Source organism: Peromyscus eremicus, chromosome X, assembly GCF_949786415.1.
Source record: "Peromyscus eremicus chromosome X, PerEre_H2_v1, whole genome shotgun sequence".
Lineage (NCBI taxonomy): Eukaryota > Metazoa > Chordata > Mammalia > Rodentia > Cricetidae > Peromyscus > Peromyscus eremicus.
Window position 1 is genome coordinate 24544982 of NC_081439.1, and position 25501 is coordinate 24570482.

The 25501-nt window shown below is 38.3% G+C and overlaps 1 protein-coding gene across 1 annotated transcript in view; it reads left to right on the plus strand.

Annotated features, from left to right (window-relative positions):
• Mospd2 (motile sperm domain containing 2) overlaps positions 1-25501 on the plus strand; it is a 40195-nt gene that overhangs the window by 7875 nt on the left and 6819 nt on the right. Inside the window, exons 3-11 of the mRNA XM_059250295.1 lie at positions 6040-6195; positions 8347-8433; positions 10152-10306; positions 13238-13298; positions 15516-15554; positions 18537-18661; positions 21544-21720; positions 22421-22533; positions 24803-24899. Of these exons, the coding sequence (XP_059106278.1) occupies positions 6040-6195; positions 8347-8433; positions 10152-10306; positions 13238-13298; positions 15516-15554; positions 18537-18661; positions 21544-21720; positions 22421-22533; positions 24803-24899 (1010 nt within the window). The remainder of the gene's footprint in view (positions 1-6039; positions 6196-8346; positions 8434-10151; positions 10307-13237; positions 13299-15515; positions 15555-18536; positions 18662-21543; positions 21721-22420; positions 22534-24802; positions 24900-25501) is intronic.

Sequence of the window (25501 nt, forward strand, 5' to 3'; positions counted from 1 at the left end):
TAGTCCAACCCAATGAACACAATCCCTCATTGAGACTCTTCCTAGGTGGTTCTAGGTTATATCAAGATGACAATGAAAGTTAACTATCACAGTAAAATATCTAGAAGAACCAAGTGTAGTAGCTCAGGTCTAGAATCCCAGCACTTGAGGTGAAGATATGAGGATCAGATGTTGAAGGTCAACCTTAGCTCCATATTGTGTCTGAGGCCTTCCTGGGCTACATGGATCCTTGTCTCAAAATCAAAAAGAAAAGAAAAGAAAAAGAAACAACAATAAAAGATCTCTAGACTTTTGAATAGAATCATAGAAATTCCTCAAGGACTTTTCCCCTCCAGTCACCATTTTACAAAGAATGAGAAAACATAAATTTGATACATTTCACTAAACAATGTAACAATGTTACAAAATTTATGTTCATTGTAGAACTTATTATTTATATCATTTACTTTTTCTAGTTCGCCATGTTTCTTGTTTTATTATACTGCTGTATATTTCCAGTGAACATGACATTCAACAACTCAAAATTACTTAATGATGTATGTAGCCTTAAAAATGCAACTTTTCAGAGTTAGAAAAGAAACTCAAGAAATCCATAAACAGGTGAAGGAATCAATTCTAACAAATTTCTTTCACACCTAGAGCAAAGCAGGTAAAAAAAAAAAAGTCCTTAAGATTTGAGATTTTAACAGCACAGTGAACAAACTTAATTGTAGAACACAGCTGAGTACATTTGTATATTTGTGTATGTGTTTGTGTGTGTTGGAGTGTATACATTTTCCTACCAAACACATAGAGAATAGATACTTTAAAAAAAATTTTTCTACTTTTGGAGCTTTTACAAATACTTTTCATGTGATAAGTAATAAAAGAAGTCTCAGAAAATTCTAAAGCAGCTAGATGATAAAGGCCAGGTTCTCACACCGTTAGGAAACTATATTTGGAGTCATAATAAACAGATACTTAAAAACAAATTAAATTTTAGGAAGCCAAAACAGCATACCTCTATGGATTAATAACCTCCCAGCAATGTGTGTATTTCTTACTTCTGCTAAATAACCCGTGGTTTAATGAGGGTGTCACAATGGAAAGTACCAAAAAAAATGTTAAAACTAGTTGAAAGCTTATATGGAAAAATCAAGAGTAATTTTAGCTGAAGTCAGTAAGCTTGGTTGGTTTTGTGTGTGTGTGTGTGTGTGTGTGTGTGTGTGTGTGTGTGTGTGTGTGTGTGTGAATTCAGAGTCTTTGCTGCCTAGGTATTTGATAACTTTATTTTCTGTTCTGTAAAATTTTAACTTTTCAAAAGGGCAAGAACAATGCAATCTATTATTGAAGATCTGGACCCTGAGAAATGTCCGGGTTGGTGAGGGGTCAGACTTACACAGGAATAATCATTCTGATTCAAAAATGTAAGGTGCATCTATTGTTGGTAGGAATTAGAAGGATGAGGAGGTGACTTTCTGAAGTCCCTGAGCACTTGGAGCTCAGCAGAGTAGAGCAGCATTAGGCCCCACTCCTCTCATGCCCTCTTCCTCCTTACACAGGGACTCTGACATTTGCAGCTGTGACTGAAGGAGTGGGTCCCTTCAAAGTGAGTGCTTATCACTTATTTATCGTGAACAGTATTTCCATATGGCGTGTGTGTGTGTGTGTGTGTGTGTGTGTGTTTTGGAGATTGAACCCAGGGATTCAGACATGCTAGGCTAGCACACTACCATTCTACCACTGAGTTGTATAACTTAGCCTTTCTCTTCTCGGTTTTTAATTTGAAGAAGTATCTTGTTGAGTCACCTGGCTGTCCTTGAATTCACCGTGTAGCTGCGGTAGGCCTTGGACTTGTGACCTTCCTGCCTTGGCCTCCTGAGTAACTGGAATTACAGGCTTGTGTCACCAGGCCTGAATTGTTATTGAGATGGGCCCCACATCCTCCTGTTTTGACTTGGATTAAGAAGAGCAAACACCAAATTGTAGATAATGAGTCCACACCGAGGCCCTGACACAGTTCAGAATATGTAGGAATGACCAAAATCCATTAAGTCTGTTTGGCCTGGATAATTAGCTGGTGACTAGTGAAAATTTAGACCTTGGTGTTCTTGAAGCAACTGAAGTATAAAGGTCCACCTTCCCTGCGACTGACTAAAAATCATCCAAGACTGGTTTCCATACAGCCCTCGCCTGAGAATTATTTTTGTTCAGTTTGCATTTTAAAGGGCTTTTAAATACACATACAAGGCCTCAGCCTTGGGATATCTGTGTCCCTCAAGGTTTAAGATATTTACCATCTAACTGTACACGGGGTAGGGTGGTGGGATTACCAAACCCTGCAGTAGACCACAGGTTCACTAATATGGTCCTTACACCAGCTTGCTGATTCTTGGGTCTCCTCCAAAGTTCACTATCGAGGTACGGAACCCAAAAATGCCTGTGTGGACAGCCCTTATTGGTTCTGATGCATGCTGAAACTTGAGACTTGTTCTGTCATAGAAGATCACCTTTCCCTCAGTCTTCCAGATACGAAGAGATTCAGAGTAGACTATGGCCAACTGCTAAGGGAGTGGGGTTTTGTTTTGTTTTGTTTTATTTTGTTTCCCATTGTTAACTCATCAATAGTCTGTGCTTCTTTCCCAAACCCCTGTCAGGGCTTTTATCTGATCTATACTAAAGATTCATGGAGGAATCTAAGGCCTGTGTATGAAAACAAGAGATTTTGGGGCCAGCAAAATTGCTCAGTGGGTAAAGGTGCATACCACCAACCTGACAAATGGAATTCAATTCCCAGAACACACACGGTAGGAGAGAACTGGTTCCAGAAAGTTGTCCTCCTCTGACAATCACACATGCACTATATATGGACACTATAAATAATACAAATAAACACATGAATAGCACAATGAATTTTCAAAGACAACAGTGGATTTTGTTGTACTAAATATAATTAAGAATGTCCTTTAACTGTGTGATCCAAAGCCGTAGCATGCTGACTGTTCACTTTCTTCTCTGTTCTTGTTCTCCTCCTTCTGTCTGTCTTTTCTGTCCCTCGTCTCTCTTGTTGCCTTTTGCTCTCTGCCTTTTTCTTCCCTTGGCCCTTTCCCTATTTCCTCTTGTTCTTTATCCCTGTTTCTACTTTTCTCCTCCCTCTCTCTGCTAAACCCTACCTCTTCCCCCTCTCCAGCTATCTCTTTCTCATTTCTTCCCCCTGCTCTGATTTCATTTCTGCTTGTCCGGGGTCAAATGGTTAAAACAGTAACAACAGTATTTCCTGTGTAAATACATTCCTATTAATAATAACGCTAAATGGAAACTTCTGGATTCAGAGATCGGTATCCATGAAAACTACCAAAGGAAGAGGGCTTTAAATTTCTAGTAGTGGTCAGTGTCTTGATGATATCACTACCAGTAGTAATAATGTGAAAAATAATGTTTCACTGTTTTTGTTGTGGTTACTTTATACTGACCTTGTATCACTTCCAAATACTTTCCTAAGAAAGTACTTTTCAGTGTAGTCTGGGACCCTGGTGGATGCCCAAGACTCATCCAGAAGTCTCTAAGGTCGAACAGTTTTTATCTTAGTCCTAAGATATCATTTGCTTTTTTTATTGTACTGACATCTGTACTGATTATACAAAAGCAATAGCAGCGAAAACTATTACCTGACTCTATGACCAGAGCCAAGGAAAGTAGTTATTGTAGTACTTACCGTGTTTGTGAAAGGAGAGAGAAAAGGCAGATTTATTTTAGAAAGTCTCTAATGATACAGCAATTTTTTTATTAAACTTTGACCTTTGAAGACATGTGCATTTAATATCTTATGTGAGAAAATGGGGGTGTACCCACAGAACATTTCTACATGCTAAGTGTGTTTGACTTGGGAGCTTATTTAGTCCCCTTTTTCACTGACTGCCATTTTTATTTAGAAGAAGAACTGATAAGTAAACTGTGCTTATGCTAACTTGGGTGTGTGGCAGACATTTTCCTGCAAGCGGATGAAGGCAGCCATAATTTTAAGGAAAATATTCTACTGGTACAATGGCCAAACAAAATGATCCCTCTTTAATGAGACAGAGGCTATGTTAACTCTTTTAAAGCCATCTTATGCTTTCAAATGTCATTTATAATTAAAGGGAAAATCTGCTTGGAATACTAATGAATTTTCAAATTACAGAGCTAAAACTGTTTCCTAAAGGTTATGTAGTACAGAACCACTCATTTTATAGATTAGAAAAATAGAGCCCATATATTAAAGTCTACACCCCAGATGACATTCCACAAATGTATGATTTATGGTCTCATATTTTGTGGTGTTTTAAATTTCCAAGCACTTTCAGATATTCTTTTTCATCTGACCCTTACCCAGGCCTCTGAGTACATAAAACTGTTTGAAGATGAGAAACTGGGAGACTCAAAGAGGTTAATTGTCTCAATGCACTTTATACTTTCCTGCCCTTTCATCTATTATCTCAAGGCCCAGAACTAAAGGCAGTACAGGTGGAGAGGACGGAGACGCTCTACAACTTAGCAACTAAATACTTGTGAAAGAAGAGGAAATGCAGAAGCCATGGAAATTTCCAGAACCGTTTGCTTTAGAACTTAAGAGAGAATGGGTAGTTGAGGAACTAAAAATAAAGACAGAATAGAGTCTGTCAGTAAATGTTGTGGCATCTGCTTTAGAGAACTCTTAAGATGTACAGGCTGTGGACCTGGTTTATTTAAGAAAGATGGCATGCATACCAGTAACTCTAATTCAAGATAAAGACTGTTGAATGCCTTATGAAAAACTTAAATGAAAGCCTGTTGCTGCTCACCAAAGAATTACGTTTGGTCACAGGAAATATTTGTGAGAAGAGGAAATATCTGAAAGAATGCTGCCAAATGGTTGAATTTGGATGTGTGGAGGTGATTACACGGAGACAAGAAGAATCCCCTTACAACAAACTAGTGAGAACAGCATGCAAGGAGGAATATCTGGTATAGACGTTAGTGGGGAATTTGGCATGTGTATGAAGACCCACAATTATAATTGAATATAATTACTCCACTAAATGATTGGAAATGTTGGCCTCAGAGTCTGAAAACATGATGATGCTGCATATTATGATTTACATGTGAAATATTCCCTGAAAAAGCTTGTGTGTTGAAGGTCTTGGTCCCCAGCTGGTAACAGATGAGAAATGACTGGATCATAAGGGCACTGACTTCATCCGTGGACAGATCCATTGACGAGTTCATAGTTGAGTGATCTATTAGGAGACAGGGCCTTGCTGGAAGAAGTTAGTCACTGGGGGGATGTGCACTTGAATAGTATACTCATTCCCTGGCCCCTTGCTGCTTGTCTCTCTACTTCCTGTCTACCATGATAGGAGACGTTTTGTTCTCTGGTACCATTCTGCCATGACATACTACCTTATCACAGGCCAAGAAATAACAGAGACAGTTGGCACAGACTAAAACCTCTGAAACTGTGAGCCAAAATCAATGCGTCCTTGGTTGATCTTGTTGATGCAACCCTGTAATTCCAGTACTTGGGAGACTGAGAAAGAAGGGCCACAAGTTAGAGAGCACCTTATAATCTCACACACACACACACACACACACACACACACACACAAAAAAAAATCTTTCCTTCCTTCTTGGATTTTGTCACAGGAAGGAAGGATTAGCTAGTAAACTCTAGCTAATGGACAGTTTTCCACTTGACTTTTTCAAAAAATGATATTCTGTGCCATGTGCAGAATTGCACACCTCTAATTCTAACTACTAAGACTCAAGTAAGAGGATCACTTGAACTCCAAGAATTCAGACATCCTGGACAGCATCGTTAGACATCTTCTCAAATCGGTAGTCTTTAGATAATTTTATTCTGCTCTCACTTAGGAATCCAGTCAATTCTTTAGATTACATTTTCACCTGAAAAACATCCCTATGTGTGTCTTGGAGAAATATGGCTTTGTCTTCCAGATTTTTCTTCTCCTTTGCCATTATTTTTGCTATTTTTCACAGCAGAATTAACCTGATTTAGATGTTCATTATTGTTTTTTTCCCTAGAAAAGTCAGAAAAATATGATCCACGTGATGTTGAAAGGCTTCAGCAAGATGATCATTGGGTTGAAAGTTACTTAGTTTGGAGACATAATGTTGTGGATGAAACACTGAAGATGCTTGATGAGAGTTTTCAGTGGAGGAAAGAATTTTCTGTCAATGGTAAGCTATTGGACTTCACCTTGACAGGGTGATACCATCTGTATAAATGTTATTGTTAGATGTTTGTCTGTATTTGCATATATCCTGAGCAGTCATCATTAACACTAGAATATTATCTTTAGGGGCCTAATCACACTTTCAAAGGGACCATTTATGACAAAAATCTTAGAAGGAGAATCATTCATAAGAAAATCAGATCACAGAGAACCAGGTCACTCATTGTCACTAAAAGCATGGTTACCTAGTCTGTGTTTGGTTCGATTCCATTAAACAATGGCAAGATAGTCTTCCATATTAGACCTAGAAATAAGAAGATATTGCTGTCCTGTTTTGTTTTTTCAGTTGTTGCCCATGCCTTTCCATACCCCAGAGTACCTCATGTTTGTGAGTGTTCCATAACTGAATGGGGAGCCCAGAAAAGCAAGCTTTTCCCCAAGGAGTCCTGTGGCAGCCTTCTCTAAACTCTTCTACTAGATTAAAATTTGTCATCAAATGGGTGTTTGAAATCTTAGAGGAAATTTTACAGTAGTTTTCAGATATGTGAAGAACTTTGCAGGAAGGTTACCTATTGCCTCCTTCTAAAATGTTAACAAGAAGAAGTAGACAAAACTGCCCATTTCAACTACCTATAAGCATGAACTTGGGAGTGACTGAGTCTAAAGACTTATGCAAAATAGTCAACAAATCTAGAACAAATTTTCTCCCTATTCTTTATACTAGAGTCCACAACAAAGGGCATACCTAAAATCTAAGAAGTCAAGTGATGGGAAATGTAAAAATGTAGGCAGTTTAAACAAAGAAACATGTATTAATCAAGAAAAAAAGCACATGTCTGCAATTTCTAAATCACAGACAGAATAAACTTATTTGCAATAAAGTTTGTTGTATGTGGCTTTTTTCCCTTTCTTTCTTTCTTTTCTTTTTCTTTTCTTTTTTTTTTTTAGCTCATGGAGAATCTCATACTAAATTCAACAATGTGTGTATTCTTGCACAGGTTACTAGTTTTGGGTGACAGAGCAAAGATCTGAGATGGGCAGAAGGGATGAGAGAGAAACCTTGACTGTTCTCTGGGAAGAGCTGGTGAATGAAACAAAAGCCTTCCCTGTACTGCCACACTGGTCCTTAGCCTCCCTTAGAGACTCGTTAGGTCTATTTGGTTTTCTTGCTAAAGAATTTGATCTTTTTTCTTGAATTCTTTTCCACTTGCTCTAAAACATTAGAGTTTACTATATATAAAACTTTGCAGAAAAATACCATCTTGGGGGTGGGGAGGTAGCCCAGTAGGTTCGATATTTGTTGTACAAGCATGACTAAGTTTAGATCCCTAGCACACACTTGAAAAGCTAGGCATGGCAACATGCACTTGTAGTCAGAGGACTGGGGGTGGAGGGTGGGGTGGAAATGGGACCCCAGGGGGCTTTGCTGGCCAGCTAGTGTAGTAGTATAACCAAATCAGCTCAGCAAGCTCAAAATCCAGTGAGAGACTTTCTCACAAAAGTAAGGTGACAGTGGAAAGGAAGACAACCCACATCAATGCCTGGTCTGCACACACACACACACACACACACACACACACACACACACACACACAGCAGGGTGGGGTGCTAAAGAGGAAGAGAGGAGATGGATAAATGGCATCTTGTTAGACAAAACTGATTTTTCCCCCTCAAATTCTCAGGTGGTTGTGAATATTTTATTAATGTAGCTTTTTTTTTTTGTTTAGGAGGAACCTAGGGATAGAATCCACGACCTTGTCTGTGCTAAACATGTACCCTCCTACCACTGGACTACACCCAGACTCCTCCTCCAGGATTAAATTGAATGGTCTCTTAGTGTTAACATGTGTTGATAAGTCAAGTCAATTTTGAAACCCAACCAGAATCTGCAGATATCCACAGAAATAAGAGAGTTTTTCCAGTTCTTTCCATTATCTGTAAATCTTTTGTCAGTAGTTTCTCAGCAAGAACTAGCTTTTGTATTACCAGCTACTCTTTCTAATTTTTTAACAAGTTACATTTATTCAAGATTTAAGTTGTACATTGTTCATGTTTGAGTAAGTGATGCTACTATGTAACATTATATTTACAGTGTGTGAGTTTTCTTTTTAGATATGTAGGTTACTATTACTGATCAAAGTTTATTACTTTCTAGATCTTAGTGAATCCTCTATTCCAAGATGGTTATTAGAAATTGGTGGTATTTATCTCCACGGTTATGACAAAGAAGGTAACAAATTATGTAAGTATATTCAATTCATATGCTAGCCTTTTAAGACTTTGAGATGCATATCTATGTCTCTATTAATAATCACAGAACTTTTCCGTATGTATACGCAATAAATTTCCTGTAACTAGAGGTGTGTGGCTATCTTTACCCCTGTCAAATACTATCAAAGCATAGTTTGCCTTATTATAAACTAAGCAGTAAACAGTTACTTGTCTATTTCCGTAATAAGACATCATGACCAAGGCAACTTAATAAAAGAGTTTATTTGGGGCTTGTGGTTTCAGAGGTTTAGAGTCCATGACCATCACGGTGGGGAGTATGGTAGCTAGCAGGTAGGCATGGCACCGGAGCAGTCGTAACACAGTCAAAGTCATTTCAGTTAGTCATTATCTTCTTTCTCAGTTGTTGCTAGCATTCTACCTAGTATATATTTTTTATGGAGAATCTTTTGACAGTTACTAAATATGTAAAATGGACTTTTAAGTCTCTCCTGGTCTCCTCTTAGCTTTTTCTGAAATGTGTGTAGTAATGGGAAGAATGTAGCAGTCGTCTGTTGTTCAGATGACTTTCTGATCCTCCTTTCCACTCGCCCAAATCTAGCTTGAGTTGGTACTAAAGGTAGGAGAGCCTATGTGCATCTTCCTTGCCTTTTCGTTAGCTTGTGAACTGCACTGTATTTTGACTTTCCTCTTATCCTTGCCTCTTCTTTTTCAGTCTCCTTTTCTCATACCTCTTCTGCAGTTTGCTCCTGAAACGTGTTTCCCAAAGCCCGTTCTTTTCTCGGTTTCTTATACTTTGCATCTGCTACTGTCCCATGGGGTCATCTCAGACACATCAGCTTTGGCAACTTCCCAATTCACAGTGCAGATCCCATGCAATTCCCAAGCTGCTTGTGCATACCCAGCTGCCTGCCAGCTGGTATCTCTTCAACACTCAACATGATCTACAACTCACACTTGTGTCCTGCCATCATGCTCCTTCTGGATTGTCAGCTCTGGCTCATTTCTTGGCTCTCTCTATAATTTTAGCATCATTTTGGTTCCCGATTCATCTTTACCAGCCACTTCCTCAGTTCAGCCCTGTCTACCCTGTTCTCTTATTGTCAGCTCCTTCCCAGGTTGTGACCCGATAGGTTTCCTCCCTGGCCTCTAATACTCCAACCTCTATGGCATTGCTCAAGCTAGGTTTTGAAATAGCAAAACCAAAATGACGCTAGGACTTCGGAGTCATCTAGCCATCCCTCCCCTGCTTCTGTTCTGCTTCTCTTCTCACCATCCCATTTCAGTCTTAGCTGTCAGCACCCTAAGCTTTTCCATGTCCCACTCCCCTGCACGGCACTCCTCAGGCCTCCCTCCTGCCTGTCTGTGTATCTCTTCTGGTTGGAACATATTTTCTAGTGTTTGATCAGACCAGTGGCTTTCCTCTTAAGCATAGTGCAAAGCACTTCTGGGTTATTACAAAATGATATTTGTTCACCTGCGTTCTCTCTTCAGCTCACTTAAAAGTGACGTCTGTTTATTTCCTAAAGGAGAGAAAAGTAGTTTGCCTCTCTTCTACTCTTTAATTTAAAGGTCCCAAGTGCAACTATTTCTCATTTTAAAGAGGGGAGAGATGTTTTTATTCAAAACAAGATGAATTATAAATGAATATGCCAAGGGAAATTATATATATATATATATATAGCCACAAATAAATAATATGCTTATTTTAATCTGTTGTTCTGCTTAAAGTCTGGATCAGAGTGAAGTATCATATAAAAGACCAGAAAACCATAATGGACAAAAAGAAGCTCATAGCATTCTGGTTGGAACGATACGCCAAGAGAGAAAATGGGAAGCCTATCACAGTGATGTTTGACATGTCAGAAACTGGACTCAATAGCATGGTAAGCATTCTTCATTAATCCTAAAGCGTGTCCTGGTTTCCTCTGTATTTCCTGTCTTCTTGACATCTGAATATTGTTGTAAAATGAAGCTAGCAGAATCTAAAGTGGTTATTTTTCCCCTTGCATTGCGTGTGAAGTCAAATGTGGAATAGGGTTTGCAGAGAATTAAATTTGCTTCAGTATTCGGTAGGGATGCTATATTTCCTAGCAATGTTCCATGTCTGATGATGTAGATGGAGAGGTAAGACATGGAGGCTGGCAGGACATGAGTCATTGTGATGAACACTGAACATTTTTAGCATGCTAATATCCACCAGCACCAACCCCCATGCCTAGAACAGAGTAACACAGTCACTAAATATTGAATAAACACATGCATAATCTCTGTGACCTTATATTTTTGCCTTGTTTTGAGGGTGCAAGGTATTCATGTGAGTTTGCCTCTGCTATTGTTGGGCACTTGTTTATACTTCTTGAATTTTTTTATTTTTTATTTTATCTAGTAAGCTTGCGGAACCAGTTTTCTTCAGATGACTTTACCAGCCTGAAAATTTAGTTAAATCACTAGTTACAATAGCAGTATGTTCTTCTATGTACACCAGTAGCCACAGCTACTTATGAAGCTGAGGTATAAAGATTATTTAAACATAAAAGTTTATAAAAGTTTGTTTAAAAAGTTCATAAAAGTTCAAGGATAGCTTGGACAGCATAGTGAGACTGTCTCAAAAAATAATGAGAGATTAGGAAAAAGTCTGTGTGTCCAACATGGCAAAATGGTCAATTAAGTTATACTTCATTGATAGAGTACACACTATGTATGTTGGTATTTGTGAAGAACTTGTAATGATATTGGAGAATACCTGTTTAAGATAAAAAGAACTGTTTTACTATAGTATGTGTGTGGCTGTGTAGCCCAAAATAATGGTGTCTTCAATTTAAACAACAAAACCAGGTTAGAGAGAACAATTAAAAAGAGCTTTAGGAGAGGAGACGGCAGAATGTTTTCTCACATTAAGAGTCTAATACCCTGCATATTTTTAAAAATGTAGTTTCCATTGAGTGGATTTTAAATTACAAAGCAAAACATTTTATATTCTAAATGAAACGAAAATGACTTAGCTAAGTCAACATTCAATAAAGATAGAGTATGATTCTGTTGTTCTTTAGCCACCTATTATTACTTCACAACCATGAACAATGTATGTTAATGTTTTCTGTACCTAATGTAGTGAATTGATAGGAGCTATCTGATGGTTTTTCAAATGACTTACAGAATGTCTTTTCTAATTTGTAAAGAATGACCATTGGTACTATTACATATTTCAGCCATTGTTAATGTTATATAGCACCTGAATCTTTACTGGATAATTTCTTTTTTTATATGACACTTTTAGGATTCACAAAGTCAGCTTATAAAGATGCGTTAAAAAAATGCTTTAGTAAAAGTTGAACTTCAATGTTGACTATAGCCTTTTACCTTCCTAGCTAAAAGAATGGAATCATTTAAAATTATACAAATAGCTAGACTTTAAATAATCAACATTTTAGGAGAGGTGTATCCATTCTCAGCAGTTGAACTAGAAAGAAAAATCTTGCATGCATCATCAGAGGGTGAACACTTTGCACGATAAAGACACCATTCTGAAAAACATCCTGAGAAATTGTACAACAAGCTGTTTCATGAAGCTATGGTATGTAGTACCCAGTGTAGACATACATCACATCCCCCAAAATTAGCAGTATTCAAGCTTTTATGAACAAGGACATTCAATTGAATACATGATTTTAATGACTACTAGATGAAGACTAGTAAGAGTATCAGAGAGTGGTCATGGCTTTTAAATTAGGTAATGTTTGTAGAGCTAGTTTTTTAAGCCCTTTCTCTGGCTCTTACTTAACCATAGATTCTTGAAACTGTGTGCAGTGGATATAATGATTATTTATAAAGGTATTATTATATACTAGGATTTCTCCCATATTAAATAGTTAGAGCTAGGGATGCTTACATTCAGTTTACTGCAATTAAAGGTGCTGCAACTCATGCCAGGAATGACTTTATAGCTTGTCCTATCCAGAATCACCAGGTTTTTAATAGCTGTCCTGGATTACAGCCTGTCTGCTTAGCTTTTCAAACTCGCAGTGTTTATAAGGTGGCTGAGCAGGATTAATAAAACAGCCTGCTAGCATGGAATAATATGGGGAATGAAACATGAATAATGTCCCTAATGACCTAATTTTCTGTTGTTGTATATGAATCAAGAGAACTACCCTGACAGCTGCTTAATACAGTCTCCTAACAATTGGAATGAATGAACAGCACTTGATTATGAGCAAAAAAAAAAAAAAAAACCAACAAAAACAAAAACAAAAACAACAATAATCTGGGTCCTTTTAAATAAAAAGTAAACGGGCAGGTCTGATCAGTGGGATTAAAAAAATTAATACAGTATTTTTATTGAAGCTCTTATAAGGTAAAAATTATATTTAGAAAGTAAATACTAAACCATAACCTATATATGTATAGCTACAAATGAATATTATATATTATTTCAGTTAGTCAGGTTATAAACAGTACCCTTTTCAATAATTCTTTAGCTGTTCAATAGAATTGTAGAATCTCTCTGTGGGGATCACTTTTATATACATAGCATACCCCATGGCTCTTATAGCCTGAAGCATATAACTAGTTTGAAGTAATACAAGTAATTTTTAAAATACCAATAAGTGTCTGACTTCTTTAACTCAATTTTAGAGCCAATTCTTAGCTTAATGACCTAAACCTTAATCCTTGGGGCAATAGATACTTATATTAGCTTATCTCTTAAGAAAAATAGTAATCTCACTTGTATTTAATAATTCATCACCTTTAGAAATGTGTAATTTGAAGTTCTCTAATATGGACAGCCTTAAAGCTTTAATCTTTATTTTTAGGACATGGAATTTGTACGCTTTATCATCAGCTGCTTTAAGGTGTATTACCCCAAATACCTCTGTAAGTAACTTACTCCTTTATAAAAACATAATATGTTGTAATTATAGATGATGTCCAAAAATTATAAAGCTTTATATTGCAGAGTCTCATACCTGGACTATTGTTTTCTGATTAAATACTTTAAATGTCTTCATAGGTAGACATGTAAATCCTCATCATGGTAGATACATAGACAATTTTTTGCAGTAATTTTCCTTTACAGTTACTGGTGCAAGTGAAGTTCTAAACACCAAGACATCCTGTAACATCTGACACACAGCTGTGTGCAATTATACATTTATTTGCAATATGAGCCCATTTTTTACTGATCTTTGTCTAAAATTATATTTATTATGTGGAACTTGCTGCATGCAAGAACAGATAAGCAGTACTGATAAGGCACATTGTACGATAAATACATACAGTATGTTACTAATTGCTGTTTTAAAATTGGCACTAAGAAAATACTGAATCACAATGCACTACATTTGACTCTTGTGTTTAGAGAGTTTGGTATTACTTTGGTTTCTTATGGTGCTGGAGATTGAACCCAGAGCCTTGTACATGCCAGGCAAGTGTTCTGCCACTAAACTAACATCCTCGGCCTTGTTTTGTTTGTTTTGAATGGTAACTCTCCGATAATGACACAAATGATGGACTCCTCGTAAGCTTTGTATGCTCATTTTTCGTCTGTTGGATTTATGGGGAAAATAAGTGGCCAACCCACATAAACAGTCAAATATATTTAACTCCAGTTCTGTAAAACTGAAAGGGCAGGAGAAGCAAAGGGCTATCAAAATGGAAATTCACAGAACTGCCTGCGCATATTTCTGACAGATCCCACAGTTAGGATCTCTTGGGTAACCGAAAGCACAATGGCTATCTAGAATCAGCACCACCTACGGCCCTATACTGCAATCCCTTTAGAGACTGTGAATGTTGGTAAAGAGAATGACAATGTCCAGGTTGGGAAACTTGAACCATCTATTGTTCCTTGTATATCTGGTACACCCTGACTCATTAAGTCTTGCTGAGCAGTGCCCATCAATGGATGCTATAGAATTACTACTTCATGATATTAACTTGCTTCTTTTATGGGCAAAACAAAACAAATGCTTGTTTATTGAAGGATGTAAAGGACATTGTGGTGAGCCATGTAGAAATAATACTAATGTAACTATTACTTTATAAAATACATTCAGCCTTCTAAAATACCTGTTGACTGAAATACTTAAAAGCATTTGTGATGAGCCACTGAGAAAAAAATATACTATAGTTACTTATCAAATATGTCCAGGATTATTTTGAAAGAACTATTCATGGATTCATATAAAAGTGAATGGTAATATTGTTCATTTCAGTTAAATACAGATGATGTCTGTGTTCTACCAAAATCATGTGGTTTTGCAGGCATTGGATTTTATGGGCTCCTTAACTGATTGTTTTTCAAAACATGCCATGAACTATTCTACTTTAGTTATACTCCCACTGAATAACAGGAATACTGAGCACCAGTCTACCTCTTCCTGTTACCATATTCTTTTTGTGTACTTTACTTTGTGCTAGTTTTGTATAACATTCTACAGGGTTCTCTGCTCAGAGAAAAATGAAATTACATATTTGGTTCATCCAGAATAGAAGAATGAATTGGCTATCACAGTCTCCGTTGTGGTTTCTGATATTTTTCCCTCACAGGTGTTGATAGCGCTACTTAATATCCTCAGTTCTGTATCTAAAATAACACTTCTGTGTACTTTGGAAGTATTGGCTTCCTGGAGCTCATAACGTTTAAGAAAAAAATAGTTTCTGTTTCTTAGAATCAGAAGGAAGGGATGGCTCTGTGACTAGTTTAATAGTGTGACTCAAGAAATGATAAGCGAAGCCATAAATTAGACATGTAAATATTTTGAAAGCGCAGTTGCTTTCTGCACTGGTCTGACATGTCACACCCATGTCCTTTTAACCATTTTCTCGTGTACCTTTGTTCAAGCAGCAAACGCAGCAAATGAACAAAGGAATGCATTGCTTGCCAAAGGACAAAGACAGTGCATTGTTGGGCCCCCTCCCCATTCTGAGACAATGGTCTGTCCCAGCACTACTCATACTTCCCTGAAAACTTGGCCAATCAGCTCAATTTGTCCTCACATGTTAGTTTTTTTTTCTAGATCGGGTCAAACTGGTAGAGTATTATAGAGGTACTAAGTCAAATTGAGTGATTCTTTTTTTTCCGTCTTTCAGCAAAAATAGTGATCTTTGATATGCCTTGGATAATGAATGGTGAGTATATTATTTGTGTTTTTCTAAAGCGTTTTGACTTTCATTTGTCTCACTTGGCCCATTCAGCCATGTTTCTACAGCTGTTTAGGAACATGTTTGTATTATACTTGTGTACTCTTAAAAGGCTACAGCCAGGGTACTGAAAGGCTGGTTTTTAAACAAATAAGGCTGACATTCTGTCTCCTCAGACACTGAGAGTTTTTCCACTAGTCTTTTCTAAAACCAGCCTCAAGATAATCTGCCATTTGGGCAAAGCAATTGCAAGAAGCCTCGTTCTGTTTCCCACACATAGGGTGTCTAACAAAACATGTGTTGCCTAGGTTTTCTCTTGGGTTTCAAGTGTGGAGGGACAAGCTGGGAGGAATCTGAAAGTCACTCTCAATCATTGTAGTCACATAGCCCTTTTGACAATCATAATTTTGCTCTGAGTCTTTTGAAATGGCCATTGAAAAAAAATTACCTAGTGATTTTAAAAGGAATGCTGCTTCTTCACATTCTGTTTTCATTGGTGTTTACAGAAGTCCATTGTTGCATGCACAGCAAACAACAGGCTAACTCTGTAAACTAGAATTCAGTTCTAGGAAAAGTCCCTGATTGGCAAACCTTTCATGCTGGTAAAGAATAAACACTTAACTTACTAAAATTTTAAATCAGAAAACAGAGGTCACTACTGACTTTGTGGAATTAAAAAACAATTATAGCAACAAAATTAGAAAACTAGATGAAAATGGTAAATTATTAGGAAGACCTAGAAACTGGCTCAAGAATAATCAGAAGTAGTAGCCAACAACCAAAAAAAAAAAAAATCCCACAAAGAAGCATTCAGGTCCTGGTGGCTTTCCTGGCTAATTCTATGAAATAGTTAAAGAATTCACCCGGATCCTTTGTAAACAGTTCTAAAAATAGGCCACAAAGGACTGATTGTAACTCATTTATGAGTAAATACAGGCCTGATACCCACATAAGATGTAAAGAAAACTCCAGACTGCAATCCTTACAACTGTAGATGCACCAGTCCTTTGAAGGGTATGGCTCAGTGATTGCGCACTTGCCTAGCCTGTGAGAAGCCCTGAGTTCCACCTCTGGTGCTACAGAAGGACAAAACTAACAAACGGTAGCCAAAGAAACAGAAAAAGCATTATAGGCTACAGAGATGCCTCAGTTGGGAAAGTACTTGAGAACTGAGTTGAATCCTCCAAGAACCTGTGTAAAGCAGCCAGTCGTAGTGGTAGCGTGTGCCTATAACCTTAGCCCAAGGAGTGAGGGGTGAGGATACCAACAGGCAGAACTCTGGAGCTGTCTGGCCAGCCAGTCTGATCTAATCAATGAGCTCAGGCTGGTGAGACCTGACAAACCATGACAAAGCAGGATTTGGCTTAAGAATGCGAAGTTGATCCAAGTGGGAAAATCAGGGTAATATACCATATTAATAAAGTGAAAAAGTGACAAAAATCTAATACCATCTCATGATAAAACACTTTAAATAGTAGGACCAGAAAGTGCTGTTTGAAAAAAATGTAGATTTTAAAGGGATCCTAGCAGTCCATACAAGGCTACCTTCCACAAATTCAAGAAGTTCCCCAAATGCCTTTCACGTTTGATCACTCACTAGGACTGCTAGAACTCACTGAAAGCAGTGGTGCTCACTTTTGTGATTTATTGCAAGGAAAGGGTTCAGAGAGACGTTTTCAATGTGAAACAGATCTCTCTGTTGGCATCAGTGTGAGCAGCACACACGCAGTATTGCCAACCAAGGAAATTCATTGAAGCCATGTGCCTTGGTACTCAGAAATTGTCTTGGAGCTCCATTATGTAGGCATCTTGATTTTGCCTGTGGTTAGTCCCTACTGATACTCCATAGACCACTGCTCCTACCTTAAATCACATGTTGGTTTTCCAAGTCCCTCCCAAAATCCTAGATCATGCTGTTCTCATTAATCTAAGGCCCCCAGGCTAAAAAAGACCTCACTTTAGGTAAGGGTAATTTTGAACTGCACAGAACAGAGCTTTTTGGCATTTATGATAACCTACAGCTAGAATCATTTGTGAATTATTTCAATAAAGCTGGCATGAAAAAAATCAGACTTAACACTTCATTTAATTCCAATAGCATGACTTCAATCCTGTCAAATCAGAAGCTGTTTTAAATTGAAAAGGAAAGTTTAAATAGTATTTGAACAAAAGCTTAAATCATAGTGAACCAGAATAAGAATAAAACGTGATTTTCTAAACCACACTTTAATGTTTTTATTATTCTTAATTCTCCTTTTCTCTACTATCACTTTTGCATATTTGTTGCAGCAGTCTGCTTTTAGTTTTTTCCAAATGTGCTAAAAATGTCCCAACAGAAATATTTTTTTTAATTAAGCATAAAACAAACGACAGGACACAGGGCAGAATTGTAACTGTCAAATAGCTACGTTTGATAGGAGTTTATTCTTGCAGCGTCTTTCTCGTGGTTATATAAACTGTGAGGCCTGGGAAAAATGCAGAGGTTTGAGTCAGGAAGGAAGCTGGTTCTGGCTCACACCCATAATGAGCAGGACCTCTTCCTCCTGTTTCTACCTTTTCCTTTGAGAAGGGTTTTCAGATTGAGGGTTTATCAGAAGAAACACAAAGTAAAGGATTCTTCACAACATCATGAAATTCCTTCCTGAATCATAGAGCAGTTTGCTTCATTGTCTAAAAGTCATAGATGTTGAGGCCGCTGAAAGATGTGGTCAGAGGTCAAAACTCTGAAAAGCTTCTCCATGAACATCAGGGTAATTTAGTCTTCCTGAATCTCTGTGGATCATTTGAAACCTGTGAGGGCCATGCATACCATCAAGCCTCCCAGAATTGAAGAACGGTAAGTGCCCTGCCTCATAAGAAACACACTAACAGCTCCTAGTTGAAACTCGTCTCAGAAGTTGCGGGTTAGAACATACAGGAAAGTACTTGACATGTCAAGTAAAGCTCTGTGACGTGATTGTTTTTCTTCAGCTGCTTTCAAAATTGTGAAAAGCTGGCTTGGCCCCGAAGCAGTAAGTTTGTTGAAGTTTGCAAGTAAAAGTGAAATCCAGGAGTATGTCAGTGTGGAATACCTGCCTCCCCACATGGGTGGGACAGTAAGTACAGGCCTTGAAACTTGTAGAATAATGCTGAATAATAAATAGCACTCTACACTGTGTACTCAAAAGGAAAAAGCCGTATCTTTTAAAAATGTTTTATTTATTCTTCTCTCATATAATACATTCTAACAATAGCTTCCCCTCCCTCTACTCTTTCCATTTCCCCTACAAACTCTCATCTCCCCCAGATCCACTCGTCCTCCATATCCCCCCAGAAAAGAGCAGGCCTCCCAGGGACATCACCCAAACATGGCACAAGATACAGTAAGACTAGGCACAAACCCTCATATCAAGGCTGAAGGAGGCAACCCAGTAGGATGAAAAGGGTCCCAAGAGCAGATATAAAAGAGTCAAAGACACCCCCATTCCCACTGTTAGGAGCCTCACAAAAACACCAAGCTAACAACTATAACATATTCAGAGGACCTGGTGCAGACCCATGCAGGCCCTGTTATTGCTGCTTCAGTCTCTGTGAGCCCATATGAGCCCTGCTTAGTTGATTCTGTGGGCCATGCTCTCCTGGTGTTCTCAACCCCTCTGGCTCATACAGTCCTTTCTTCCCTCTTACACAGGGTTCCCCCAAGTTCCTCCTAATGTTTGAGTGTGGGTCTCTGTATCTGCTCCCATCAGCTGCCAGAAGAAGCCTTTCTGATGATAATTGAGCTAGGCACTGATTTATGAGTATAGCAGAATATCATTAGGAATCATTTCATTGACTTTTTTCCATTTGTGCTTGAGTCTACCCTAGGTCTCTGGGCTATCCAGCCTTCAGTTCCTAGTCATCCAGGCAGTATTGAGCATGGGCTCCCTCTCATAGCATGGACCTCAAATTAGACATGTCATTGGTTGTCCACTCCCACAAGTTCTACACCACCATTGCCCCAGCACATCTTGCAGGCAGGGCAAGCTATAGGTCGAAGATTTTGTGGCTGGGTTAATGTTGTGGTCCCACCACTAGAAGCCTTGCCTTGTTACAAAGGATGGCCAGTTTAGGCTCTGTTACTAGGAGTCCTCGATAGGATCACCCTCATAGATTCCAGGGAATTTCCACTGCACTGTTTACCATTGGCCCCCAGGTGCCCTCCAATTCCAGTTGTTTCTCCCATACTCTCTCCCTCCATCCCCCGCACCTGATCCCTCCTGTTCCCATCCCCATCTGCCCCCAGTCCACCTCCAAAATCTGTTCTATTTCCCCTTCCCAGGGAGATCCATGCCATATCATAATGCCCAAGGAAGGATCACTGATACCCCCAGAAAAGGATGCAGTGGTGTAGATACTTTTCACTTACGTTTCAAAGTTCACTAATTTTTTGAATAGCTAATATATGTATATGATTCTAAACTGAAGTGCTGCATTTAGGATTCAGAAGCATATTCAGAAACAGGTCTTCATAAACAGGTCTTCTATTCTTGTCTCAACCACTCTATTGCCTTCCATGATTGTATTTCTTATCTTAATTTCCAGGAATGTGTATTGCGCATGTAGGCAAGTGTACATAAGACTTCCTCCTACTCATCTTTTTTTAGTAGATAGTGTATTTGTATAGTATTGTATATCTCAGTTTTTCCTTCATAACACAGCATAGAGATCATTCCAAATCAGTGTGTGGCAAGATTTCACCTATGTCTGCACCTATGTATGTTAACATGAGCATAAGTTACTGAATTTTGTGTCATCGTCCCCCTCCCCCCCCCCCCCCGCCTCCATCTTTCCTATTCAGTAGTCCGTTAATTTGAAATGCATCCTTTAAAATGTGCTGCCAAAGTTTGGAAGGGGTGTTTGCTTTTGATTGATTTCTTCTCCTTTGTTTTGGGTGCTAAGGATTAAACCAGTGGCCAAATTCATGCTAGGCAAATTCTCTTGCCCAGCCCTCAGAATTTTTTTCTTAACTGATTCGTATTACTTATTAACAGAGATCAGAAACAGGTGGGTGTGTTTGAAATTTATAATGTTGTGGCCAGATGTGGTAGTGCACACCTGTAATCTCAGTATCCAAGAGGTTAAAAAAAAAAAAAAGGAGGATTGCAAAGTTCTGGGCCATCCTGGACTACATGGTGATTCCCCACCTCAAATATTTTGTTAGTATTTACAAAGCTGTTAAAAAGAATACGAAAGTGACTTTTCCTAAAGTTCGAAACCTATGTAAATAATTATAGGTATATTTTTTCTGCCTGGCCAAATTGGGTCTCTCACTGTGTCTGGAACCTACGGATTAGCTGGACTGGCTGGCCATTGAACCCCTAAGGTCCTCCTGTCTCTGCCTCCTGGTACTAGAATTACAGGCTAGTATTACCACATGTGGCTTTTCACATGGGGTCTAAACTCAAGTCCTCCTGGTAGCTCAGCAGTCAATTTACCCACTGAGCCATCTTTAGCCCTCTTGATATTTTGTTTTGGTTTTATGGGCTTTTTTTATATTTTTTACTTGATTGAGGTTTGTTTTACTTGTAATGCTAGGCATTGAACCCAGGTTCTCAAACATGCTAGAGGAGTACTTTACCATTGAGCCACATCAGGAGCCAGTTGTCAGTGTTATTACACCACCTATGTTCTGTGTTGTGTGCAGAGTCTGCTCTCCTGAGAGTTTTGCTGAGCTGTTGTATTCCTCTTCTGTTTTAATGCACACTTTTATGATTTAAAAACCACACAAAGATACTCACGCTACATTTAATGCTTTTGGCCATCTGAACTTCTTGCTGCGAAGTAAGCTAAAGATGTAACTTGATTTTTTTTTTCTTTGAAACGAATCCCATTTTTTTCCTTATTTCACCAATGAAGCATATTTTCTTGGCCCAAGTAATCAATTTTTAACATAGCATGAGAGAAATATTTCTCTCCACATTACTACCAGGCTGATAAGGCATGTTCTCTTCTTTAGGATCCTTTCAAGTATAGCTACCCACCACTGGTAGATGATGACTTCCAGACACCACTGTGTGAAAACGGGCCGATTGCCAGCGAGGATGAAACCTCAAGTAAAGAGGATATAGAAGGTGATGGTAAGGAAACCTTGGAGACAGTGTCTAATGAAGAACAACCAGTTCCGTCAGACAAGGTAATTTGAGGGATAAAGTCGAACGGAATCCAAAGCTGCCGTCTAAAGCTTGGGACGTAGCTCAGTGGTAGAGCACTTGTCCAGCATGCATGCTGCCCTAAGTTCAGTCCCTCGTACATGGGGGAAAAGCCCTGTCATGCTTCCCCAGCTCAGCCTGCATCCTGGAGATAATCCAGTTACCATGCTTCCGCGTCTTGAGAAAATGAAGGAGTGGGGATGAGGTCAATTGAATTGCAGCATACTTTCTTTTCCCTGAATAAAAAGAGCTGAGTCCATGCTCTGTGCAAAACTTGGCAAAGTCCATCTGGAAGGAGTTTTTGTGTCAAAAATATATTTATTTATCTAAGGTAAAAATAAGTGATTAATATAAAACTTCACCTGGGTGAAGTTCCTTTTTATCTTGTTTTGAAGAACTTGTTAATTGTCAGTCTTTACAAAACTTAGCAAGGGCTTGTGTGATAAGTACATTATAATTTAGAACAAATATCTTCAAGAATGTCATGTTTATAAGAGAATCATATAATATGTTTTCACGGTCATGTCAATATATGTTAAACATGTCATTCAGACATGCTAAACATGTTAACACCTATAATTTGCATTGAATCTTGATATTTAGTTGTTCTCCCAATGACTTGTCCAACTTGAACTAAAACTGCTTCATCTTGTCTCCATTGTTTCTTTGTTTTTTAATCTATAGATCAGCCCAACTGAGTCTGCTTCCAAAGCAGATGAAAACGAAAAAGTTGATTCAAAGATGAAAACTTTTAAAAAGCCATTGAGTGTTTTTAAAGGGCCCTTATTACACATCAGGTAACAAAGATCTTTTTCACTGCATTGCTGTAACATATCTTGATCATCTTAGGAGTAGGGAGGACTGTAAGATTAAGGAAACTTCTACCCTCTTGTTTAAACTGTTGAGAGTAGACAGTACAATTTGTTAAGAGTACAATTTGCCTTCTTTTCCTGACTTAGTGACCATTTCTAACTACCCTTTTTATTATTTCTTCCACTGAGTATGTGTCAAAGCCCTTATCACACTTCAGATGGTAATATTGAATATTCATTTATGAATCTTAATGATACATTTGTTTTATTACTGATACTTGTAAAAATAAGGGGATGTATTTGTTGATTTGACCTTCTGAAAGCCCAGTGTGTTCTAGGAAAATAGGGTTTTGATGAAACCCTAATTTCAGACATATTTAGCTCCATTCTAGGTTGTTAATCCAAAAGATTTGGGATTGGGAGCTGGGGGTGCAGCTCACGGGTGGAATTGTGTAAAGCCCTGAGTTTGATCCCTAGCACCAGAAAAAAAAGTCCAGGACTATTTCCTATATTATTATTCAATATTGTTATACCAACACTGGTTAGTGATGACCTAATGTGGTATTCTTGTCCCTTTCCTTAAAACCTTCATGTGTAACTATGTTTGGAGTATATTGGAGTACACCTTCCATCAACAATACAGCTAGACTTCTAAAAAATGCAATCTGAAATTCTCTAATTGACAGAGCTGGTTTGTTTATGTGTGTGTTGATTCTTGGTGGAGGTGGATTTGGATTTATTGCCATTGTCTGTGTAAGAATGTGAGTAAGGGAAAACCACCCAACATAAATTTTGTCTCCCACCGTTTTTCTTTGCCCTTTTTCACCTCTGGAGTTTGTCTGTTTGCACTTTTTCTTTGACTAGTTTGGAAGTCAACATTTCGTGCTTCGCAGAAGGACCATCCAAAGCATAGATCCTAGCCTACAGCTCTTGAGATTCAACAGTGAGAGCAGCTGGAAAGGCAGACTAGAATAGGACAGTTCCCAGGACTGCACTCTGGACATGACCCCACTACCTGCGCCCCCATCAGAGTCACAGAGCTGCTCCTTCGTGTGCACAAGGACCCCACCCCACTAATGTCATCTCCCCAAGCTGCTCCTGATTTTTATACTGTTTACTGAGACAGGCTCTGATATCTGTAACATTGCTGCTTTTTCATGTCTCCTGTTGGACAGGCTCCAAGAGCAATTAAGCAATTGTGTGTGTTTACCATCTTGCCCAAAGGTGGGCAGGTTTATCCTTAAACACATGTCTTCTCTAGATTAGTGAATATCCTTGATGGGAAGATGTTTCTTGTGTAACACATCAAGTAGAAACGTATCTCCATCTGGGCTTACCAGTGCAAGCCTTCAATTCCAGCAATCGTAAGAGGCAAGAGGCTCACACTTGGACACTAGCCTGGGCTACCTAAAGAGTCTCAAAACGTTAAGATACATAAATACATACATACATAAATATATGTGTATATATACTTAAGTTATATGAAAAAAATGATGTAAGCTATTCAGTTTTCAATTTAAAGCAAAAACACTACGCCAAATGTCCTTCCCTTTGTTTTGAGGCAACTGACACAGTTTGGTTAATGTTAAGCTACATAATTTTTTGGGAGAATTGAATCTTTTCATTTTAGGTTATAGATATTACAGTATCCAATAATAGCAAACTTGGAAGCTTGAGACTTACTAGTTTTACTAGTTTAACTGCCCTCTGGTTGCTACTCCAAATTTCTTTCCGTGTCTATCTTTTCTCCTCCATTACTCAGAAAAGCCATTGTGTAGTAAGAAATTATTCTGTTACTTAAATATATCCCTAATAAGCTTTCTGTGAGATTATGTTCTTTTCTATTGGTGTAAAAAGGTGCTCAAGTCGAAGCTGTTTGTAATTAGGGAGAGCTGGAGCAGTAATGCTGTCTGTGTTCTTTTTATTATAATCCATAACCTCCCAAAGAGCTTACGCAGATCCACCTTAGATTGTGTTGATTATAGGATTAATTCAGCATCTTCATAATTCTCTCTTCTGTTCCTTCCTGTTTTCTTTCTGACCTTAGGGAAAACCATAGTGCTTCCTAGCATGCACAGCATCAGAAGTTTAAAGTACAAAATTATATTAGGAAACTGTTTTTGTAGTCATCTTTTATAAGGAAGTCTCTTCGTACAAATGAGCATGAACTATCGGCCAAACGTTTTTTCAGACTAATGATTAGAATGCTATTTAGTCTGAGTGCTATAAATGCCTTATTTGTTTATCCACCTAGCCCAGCCGAAGAATTGTATTTCGGAAGCGTGGAGTCTGGAGAGAAGAAAACTCTAATAGTGTTGACAAATGTCACAAAAAATATAGTGGCCTTTAAGGTAAGAAACAAAACCTTAAAGCCATGCTAAGTTATGAAAGTGATTGGAGGCACATACTGATGGAAAGAGTAGTCCTCGAGCAGTGGACAACTGTGCATATCATAGTCAGCTTGTGCCCTCTTTTTATTTATTTCTAGTACTTTGAGCCCTGTTGCATTCCCTTCTAGTAGGGCTGATAGTGACTATGGTCTCCTACACTTCGTATTTGCTGACACATTAGGATCCAATAGAAACGACACTCCAGGATATACCAAATGTGAGGGGAAAGGTACTTCCGATTTGATGGTTTTAGCCTTCACTGTTGTAAATTAGATGTTTCATACATGTGCACATATCTGCTCACATACATACAACAAAAGGGAAGCTAGGGCCACGTGTGGTGGTGCATGTCTTTAATCCCAGCTCATGAGAGGCAAAGGCAGGTGGACCTCTATGAGTTTGAGGCCAGCCTGGTCTACATAGCCAGCTTCAGGCCAGCAATGGCTACAAAGTAACACCCTATCTCAAAAAAAAAAAAAAAAAAAAAGGCAGGGGAAGGCCAAGTGTCAGTCAAACTTAAAAGCAGGTTTTTAAATAACTCAAGATGTTTTTATCTTACTGGT